Genomic DNA, 8,533 nt, shown 5'->3' on the forward strand with positions numbered 1-8,533 from the left:
ATTGAATAATATTTTATTTTTAATTATAAGATTAAAATCGCGCGCGCGTCATATGTGATACACCATGCAACACTGGTCTCACAGAACATATACTAACTGGTCTGCTGGTTAGATATAGATAGATAGAGTGAGATGATAGATAGAGTGAGATAACACATAAAGTCGAAGGCCCTCTATTATCGAAAAAACGAGATGGACATTTTCTCTGGTCGACGACGTTGACGACGACGTATCTTAAAAATTGAAACGTGAAAATTCACAGATCCGGACTTTGCGTCGCGATATCTCCGCTCGTAGGGCACGTTGGAAAAAAATGAAAGCACTTTTATTATACAATTTAAGTATTTCCTGTCGATTGAACGTATGTAGAACTTGATAGGTTCAGCCGTTACTGAGATCTGATCATCTCGACCCCGAAAATTCTCCGTGTCGCGTAAAGGAGGCACGGCAGTGTCGCGCGCTTGGCTTAGCGCCGAGACACTACCGTGTCTCCAGATGTGTACAAGACTTGGTTCAATCTTGTCTCCTTCTGCGACGAAGTCGGCAGCTCCAATAAACGCTTTAATGTATTTACCATCCTCTCTGCTAGACCATTTGATTGAGGATGTCCTGGGGGACTACGTAAGTGTATAATATTAAACTCAGTACAGAGTTGAGCGAATTCCGTTGCCGTAAATTGAGTACCATTATCAGATACAATCACTTTGGGTGGACCATATCTGAAGAATAGACGGCGTAGATATTTACAGGTAGCTGCTGCTGTAATTGTTGAAAACCATTCGGCATCCACGAATCTAGAATAGCTATCAACGATAATGAGTAGCCATTGTCCTTGAATTGGCCCAGCAAAATCCATGTGGATACGTTCCCACGACGATTTGGATTCTGGCCATGGATGAAGTTGTTCCTTGATAGGATTCGATGCAGTCTCTGCGCAATGTTTGCAGCTTTTGACAAACTTCTCGATGTCGGATTTCATGGCGGGCCAGTAGAAATAATGTCGGGCCAACTGCACCATGCGACGAATACCCGGGTGTGCCACATGTAACTGACGGAGTACATCCGGTCGAAGGCTATGCGGTATCACGATCTTGTCGTCGGATACGAGCGTTCTATCCACCACAGATAGATAGTCACGACGGCGATAATAGTGAAGTAGATCACTGTCTTTGGTATCGGAACTTAACCAACCAGTCTGTAAACGATCGATGACCTCGGCTAGAATTCCGTCTTTGTATGTAGCCCGTTGTAGCTCCTCCCGAGCTGTTTTAGGCAGAAAACAACCTGATTCTTGAACTAACTGTTGTAATTCCGTCTCTATTTCCTGCAATGAAGCGACGACTTCTTCCAATTCTGGATCGGTAGAACCTGCTTTGGCTTCTTGAATAAGTCTGGACAAGGCGTCTGCTTGACCGAAATGCTCAGATTTGACATATTCTATCTCGAAATCATAACCAATGAGGCGAAGGGCCCATCGCTTCAAGCGATTTGCAGTACGAGTATCCAATCCTTTTGTTTTAGACGAACGGAACAGAACCAGAAGGGGCCGATGATCTGTTTGAAGTATGAAATGTCGGCCATATAAAAACTTTCTAAAACGTTCAACGACAGTAACCAGTGCCAATGCTTCTTTTTCTATTTGGCTATAACCTTGTTGCGTTTTCGTCAAAGCTTTTGACATGTGAAAAATGGCTTTTACTTGTCCATCGGGATAGCGTTGAAGCAGAACACCACCGATACCTGTAGGACTCGCATCGGCAGCGACAATTAATGATTGTTGAGGGTCGAAATGAGCGAGAATCAGTGGACCCGTTAGCACTTCCTTAATCTTATGAAAAGCTTTCTTACAAGCAGAATTCCAGGCAAAAGGAGCGTCCTTTTTAAGTAAGAGTTCTAAGGGTGCTTTTAAACGATGTAAATTTGGAACGAACTTCCCGTAATAATTTACCAAACCAAGAATGCTCTAACTTCCTTTGTATTGCTTGGTTCTTTCATAGACTTAACTGGTTTGACACGAGTTGAATCTGGTTCAATACCTCTGGAAGAAATAACAAAGCCTAGATATTTCACAGAAGGCATGTGGAACTTACATTTTCTGATGCCCAGTCTAAATCCCCAGTCTTGAAGACGATTTAGAACTGCGTTGAGGCGCTCGTCGTGCTCGTCACGATTACGACCATAGATGAGAATATCATCGAGATATACCACAACGCCAGGGATATCTGCAAGAGCTTGCTCTAATGTGCGTTGGAAAATAGCTGGGGCCGGTTTCAGACCAAAAACCAGCCTATTGAACATGAACAATCCTCGATGAGTATTTATAGTTGTCAAAGGTTTGCTTTCCTCGTCCAACTTTAATTGAAAATATGCCTCGGATAGATCGAGTTGTGAAAAGACGGTGTTCCCTTGAAGCTTGGCCAAAATATCTTCAATATTTGGAATGGGGAAGTCATCCGCATCCAGAGCTTCGTTTAATCCTGTGGAATAATTAGCGCAAATGCGTATATTCCCGTTTGATTTTCTTGCGACGACAATGGGGGCTGCCCATTCTGAAACATCTACGGGTGTTAAAATCCCGTTTTCCACGAGCCGATCAAGCTCGAAACTGAGCTGTTCCTCCAGCGCAAGCGGTACTGGACGGCGTGTAGCGTGCGTAGGTTGAGTATTCGGCTTAAGGCGTAACTTGACATTTGACTTAGTGCATTCTCCTAGTTTGTCACTGAAGAGATTTGGATATTTATTGAGCAATGATGTATCCTTGATTTCGTTAATCATGCCGTCGGCATTCGAGACTCCCTCGTCGTATTTTACTAACTTAAGTTCGTCGATAACTTGTGCACTGATAAGCGCTGTATTAGGGCGATTTAAAACGATAACCGAACCCTTCGTGGAATTTCCTTTGTACATCAGGTCGCATGAAAGAATCCTTCTATCTTAATTCTTTGACCTGAGACGCTTACGCAAGAAGATTTGTACGGTTGCAGCGTAGGGCGTCCTAATTTCGTCCATACTTTAATTCCGATTGTAGTTACATCAGCGCCAGTGTCTAATTGCATTTTAAGCTTTTTTCCGTTAAGCAAAATTTCCACGTATTTTCTATGCTTAGGAGAAGCACCTGAAACATTTTCCAAATGAATCGATTCGATTTTCTTCTTACCTTTAGAGAGACAGACTTTTGCTATATGACCAGTCTTTTTGCAAATCCTGCAGTCCGCGTCTTTGAACGGACAGTCTTCTCTTTTGTGTGTCGTAAGGCCACAGCCGCGGCATTGCGAAGATGACAATTTCTTCTTAGTCGGCTTAGTGTGGTTCTTGGCTTCCTTATTCGAGCCTTTTGTTCCAGCCACTTTTTGTACGGCATTAACTTCGTGGCTATGCTGGTTTTCGACGCGTCTTACATCCGCAGTATGTTCTACGTGGGCGTAACAAATTTCTCTAATGTCACTGTAGGTGCAATTTTCCTTCTCAGCTGTAATTTTAAACAAGAGAGCACGTTCAGTATGATAAGCATGGTCGCTAAGTGAAATTGCAGTAAGCAAAATTTTAAGTTGGTCAATGTTGAAATTATTAATTTCGAAAGCATCTCCCAGGATTCTTATTCGATCAAGAATATCGATTACCGCCATGGGCGGCGTTGCCCGAAAATTTAGAGCTTCGAAGCGGCGTTGAAAAAGCGACTTGTTATCGTGAAATTGTTTCTTTAGTTGCTTGACGAGGTCAGAGAAACTCAAATCGTATGGCTTAGTAGGCAACAACCGGCTTAACAAACGTTGATATTCGTCATCGCCCAATGCGTTAAGAAGTAACTGTTTACGTTCTTCCTCGATTAGACCTTTAGCACCTTCTGTAAAAGTGCCTTCGTGGCGTTCGTACAGATCGCGCAATTAATGCCTTCCAACCGTATGACGTCACATCCACTGTTGAAGCATCGCGTTTACTTTCTCGGTCGTTTTCATGTTCATGGCTATAGTAGACAAATCGTAACCAACCGGCGATATTGCGTGAATTTCTCCAACCTCTATAACCCGTGTTCGTTACACCTCGAATGTGTGTGATTAAAGTTTTGTTGACACTGTTGACAGTCGTAAATTTCGTTTGAAAATATATTTACATAATCAAATTTTCAATTATTTACGGCACATAATTTATCAGATAAGTTGCTACTCTTTCTTTTTAAATTTATTTAAAACTATAAAAAATTAAGGAAAAATATCTTTGTGCATTTTTCTTCTTTTATAGATGGAAACAAACAAGAAGAAATTTTCAACAAGAATAATTCGAGTCTTTTAAGATTTTGACGGAAGAGGATAATATTATAAATGAGTACTCTTTACATATGGTAGAAACCAAACAATATGTATTTATATTAACAATAATAAACAATTTTAATTTAATGAACAATAATAAACAATTTTAATTTAATAAACTATTTTCTAATAACATTACAATATTTACAATTAAAGATTACAATATTTACATTTAATATTCAATCCAATAGCCATCCTTTTCAATCACACGTTGCAAACGACTGTTCATAGAGTTCACCAGATTGTGAAAAATTTGTGGCCTCTCCCGAAGACTGTTCCAAGTTGTGTGTACGTGATCAATTAAGGCCTGTCGGGTTCTGACTTGGCCTGATCGCCACTCTCTAACCATAATGGCCCACACATTTTCGATTGGATTTAAATCTGGGGACTTAGCAGGCCAATCTACTTTAATAATATTACTTTAATAATATTACAAAAATGTAATTTTTGCAAGTAATTATTAATATATTGCATTTGCCTTAAACCTCCTTAAATACAAACCTGTAAAATGAGAAGATTCCATTCATGTCCTGAATTTTTGAAATTTAGGTATTCTCGTCCTCGGAAGATGGAAGATTACGTGTCTAGCAACCTAAAGGAGATACACGGTTAGATCTGCTCTATGTGGCTGTGGATTATCACAGCGGATAAATAACTTATCGTTTTTGGGAATGCATGAGTGCAGCAGGTATCATAAAAATACATGAAACCTCAACTCACATGATGGTGGAATATGTATGGTAGATATTCTGTAGCAGGTGATGATGCTTTCTGCAAGAGCACTTTTCCTAGAAGCCGAGTTCCTCCAGATTATTTTTATGCAAGATAATAGCTCCGTTCATACAGCTCACGTAACATTAAACTGGTTTACCAATTGTCCTGACATTTTTAAAGTAGATAGGCCTGCTAAGTCCCCGGATTTCAATCCACTCGAAAATGTATGGGCCATTAGCGATTATGTATATACAACTTGGAACAGTCTTCGGGAGAGGCCACAAATTTTCCACAATCTGGTGAACTCCACGAACAGCAGTTTGCAACGAGTGATTGAAAAGGATGGCTATTGGATTAAATATTAATTGTAAATATTGTAATCTAGAAATTAGTGACTAAAATTGTTTATTATTATTCTTAATATATATATTGTTTGGATTATACTATGTAAAGGATACCCGTTAATTAATATTAACCTCTTCCGTCAAAGTCTTAAAAGATTCAAATCGTTGAAAATTTTTCCTTGTTTGCTTCCTTCAGCAAAAAAAAAATGCACAAAGATATTTTTTCTTAATTTTATAGAGGTTTAAATAAATATAAAAAGGAAGAATGGCGACTTATCTGATAAATTATAAGCAGTAAATAATAAAAAATTTGGTTATGTAAATATATTTTAAAGCGAAGTTTACGACTGTCAATTAAACTTTAAACACACACATTCGAGATGTCACGAACACGGGCTATAGAGGTTGGAGAAATTCGCGCAATTCTGCTGGCTGGTCCGTCTATTACAGCCATTAACATGAAAATAATCGAGAAGGTAACACGTAATGTCAAAACAGGGTTGGAAGGCATTAATTGCGCGAATTGTACCACAACGTAAAGGTTTTGCCTTTATCAGGCTCGTGCGTGAATTTTCCCAAACGCTTGGCAAGGTTTGAGAATTGAGAAGATTTTGCCAGAGGGGCGGAAACAATGTTATCCGTAACCAACGATTGCGAAGAAGTAGAAGCGAGGTTACCTTGCGTTTGTTGCAAAAGCGTTACTATGTGTTTCTGCGATTCAGCCAACTGTTGCATGAGAATCTGCTGGCCTTGAGCTAGTTGCTGTTGACTTTGAGTTAATGCACTCAAAAGTTGTTCCATCTCGAGATCGTGCATGTGGTTCTTCTAACCTCAACTTTGAGACTCGTGTCCGCAGCGCCAATTGTTGTGTCCTTTGGTTAAAGGGTTTATTATGCGAACGATCTCGTAAGAGAGTACAGAGAAGGAGTGTACAGAATGTAAGACTCTAATGTCCTTAGATCTCGTAAGACTCGGTGACAGTCTAACGTGTTCGTGCTCGCGTTGTATTTCACAACGAACATAACGTAACTCTGCCGCGCTCTCGTAGCGCGCGCATCTTCCTATGGCGTCAATGCAGGGGCGACCATCGTGCGTGTGGCCCCAAGAGCCCCAACAACAAGGATAATAAAGAATTTGGAATATCTGTCATGTATTTCCTAAATTAGTAATCTTAAGTAAATAATTGAAGTGTAGACTCTAAAGTATGGTAATAAAAACATTATGGCTCAAAATTGTAACCAAACTATGAAACTAAGTTTTTAGTTAATTAATTGCCACTCAGAAAATTGTAACGAATTTAGAAACAGTAATTTTGATAGGCGTTCAGGTAGTGTTCTGTTGCGATTTTGGTCCATAATATTTCCCGCGCACGAAAATATTCTTTCACATGGTACTGAAGTCGCAACAATGCACAAATATTTAATTGCAATCTCGGTTAATTTTGGGAAACAATGTCTGTTTTTCTCCCAATATTCAAGTGAATCAGTTTCTATGTCAACCACATTTAGATTTAAGTCTGCTGAAATGCTAAATCGACACTTCCAAACAATTCATTTTCCTGATTCAATTTTTGTGATTTTTCAGCCAGAGTGCGATGGAACTCCAGATGTCATAATTCTTATTTTTATTAATATCCGTATTCGGAACAACGTTTTCATTACTGTCTGGATTAGGCACCTTAACCAGCAATTGATTGATTCGTTGTATCGCGTCAGAACAGGCCAGTGCTTTACCAAAATGCAATCTTTTGAATCGTGGATCTAGTATTGTGGCGATAGATAGAATTGGATTAAACTCTATGTTATGAAAGCGCTTTTGAAGTTCATTGATAAGCTTCATTTTTAAATTTTTACCGAGATCTGACTCCGGATTTAAAGTTTCTAATTCATGAAGCAAAGCATTTACCATTGGTATAACTTTGCTGCACGTTACATATTTTTGTCCGCAAACTTCTTTTGATATCAATTCAAATGGTTTAAGTATCTTCATAATTTCACTCAACGTGGCTACTTCAAATGCTGTCAACATTTCTGGTGATTTCGGAAGCTTTATTAAAGAACTTGAAACACTCTCTATCAATATAAGAAATTTTTCAAGCATGTAGAACGTTGAATTCCAACGTGTTGAAACGTCTTGCAGTAATTTTAACGGAACATTAGTAGATTGAGCTTTGCGTAACTCGTCAGCTGCCACTACGCTTTGCTTAAAGAAGGTAACAATGTTTTTAACTTTATAAATAAGTCCTTTAACATTTGAACTTTCTTCAAGAACAATATTCGGTACAAGATTTAACGTATGGGCGAAACAACTTAATTGTTTTTCTTTCCCAAATACATCGTATACTGCTCGGCAAATATTGGCAGCATTATCGGTAACCACAGCTGAAACCTTAGATAATTGTATATTCCATTCAGTGCAGGTTGTCAAAAGCATTTCTCCCAAATAAGTAGCAGTATGGCGTTCATCTAATTCAACAACTCCAATTGTTATAGAGCTTATTTTACCATCACTTGGAAAATGTACAGTTAAACCTAAATAACCGATGGTATTCATAGTTTCTGTCCAAACGTCAGTCGTTAAAGTTATACTCAAAGCAGTTCTAAGCTTTTCTTTTGTAACTCCGGATAAGTAATCATATTTGACATCGATTAAGGACGTTATCTTATTCCGCCCTGGAATGTTGTATAGAGGAATTGCAGTTTTCATAAAATATTTCAGTCCTGGCTTATCTGTGCTGTTTAGTGGCATATTATCCTTGACAATCATGTAGACAATTGCAATTGTGATTTTTTCATTTTTGAAAGATCCTTCTATAAAAATACATAGTTATAAATTAATAATATATTGATTTTGAAAAAATATGTATATAACAAGGCTCAATAAATTTGAAAATCAATCAATATAAAATAGGGCTACGAGCCAAATATTAGTTAAATTACAAAGGTCTTAGCAATAAACAGTCATTAGTTAAAAATAAATATAAAATTTAATAAAATTCAAAAACAAACGTTTCAACCTTCATTAGGTCGTTTTCAATGTTAAAAAACGCAAAATCGTTAACGATGTACAAACTATTATATTATGAAATTAAAAACGCAAAATAAATATGTATATAAATATAAAAATTGTTTAATATAAAAGTTCGATCTCACTCGCATCATTAAGTTC

General features: G+C 38.1%; 3 protein-coding genes across 3 annotated transcripts in view; all 3 read right to left on the reverse strand.

The window, feature by feature from the left end:
* Positions 1-2,907, reverse strand: part of LOC108774627 (uncharacterized protein K02A2.6-like) — a 13,929-nt gene extending 11,022 nt beyond the window's left edge. The window contains exons 1-2 of the mRNA XM_018540778.1: positions 1,954-2,907; positions 485-1,876 (exon numbers count right to left, since the gene is read on the reverse strand). Coding sequence (XP_018396280.1) covers positions 485-1,876; positions 1,954-2,907 — 2,346 coding nt within the window. The remainder of the gene's footprint in view (positions 1-484; positions 1,877-1,953) is intronic.
* LOC108774628 (uncharacterized protein K02A2.6-like) lies at positions 2,907-6,181 on the reverse strand. The gene is made up of 3 exons (XM_018540779.1): positions 6,043-6,181; positions 3,158-3,844; positions 2,907-3,115 (listed from the first exon to the last, which is right to left on the reverse strand). Exons 1-3 carry the CDS (start codon positions 6,179-6,181, stop codon positions 2,907-2,909), a joined length of 1,035 nt encoding a protein of 344 aa, XP_018396281.1.
* Positions 6,182-6,928: 747 nt separating this feature from the next.
* LOC108774629 (zinc finger BED domain-containing protein 1) lies at positions 6,929-8,131 on the reverse strand. Its single transcript, XM_018540780.1, has one exon. It carries the CDS (start codon positions 8,129-8,131, stop codon positions 6,929-6,931), a length of 1,203 nt encoding a protein of 400 aa, XP_018396282.1.
* Positions 8,132-8,533: the final 402 nt, after the last annotated feature.

The sequence above is a fragment of the Cyphomyrmex costatus genome, unplaced genomic scaffold, assembly GCF_001594065.2.
Source record: "Cyphomyrmex costatus isolate MS0001 unplaced genomic scaffold, Ccosl1.0 scaffold268, whole genome shotgun sequence".
Classification (NCBI taxonomy): Eukaryota; Metazoa; Arthropoda; class Insecta; order Hymenoptera; family Formicidae; genus Cyphomyrmex; species Cyphomyrmex costatus.

Coding starts and splice junctions, on each gene's coding strand:
- LOC108774628 (XM_018540779.1), bottom strand. CDS start 6,181: ATGCACGATCTCGAGATGGAACAACTTTTGAGTGCATTAACTCAAAGT. Junction 3,845..6,042: donor GCTTTTGCAACAAACGCAAG/GTAACCTCGCTT, acceptor GCACTTTTACAG/AAGGTGCTAAAGGTCTAATC. Junction 3,116..3,157: donor AAAAGTCTGTCTCTCTAAAG/GTAAGAAGAAAA, acceptor AAAATGTTTCAG/GTGCTTCTCCTAAGCATAGA.
- LOC108774629 (XM_018540780.1), bottom strand. CDS start 8,131: ATGATTGTCAAGGATAATATGCCACTAAACAGCACAGATAAGCCAGGA.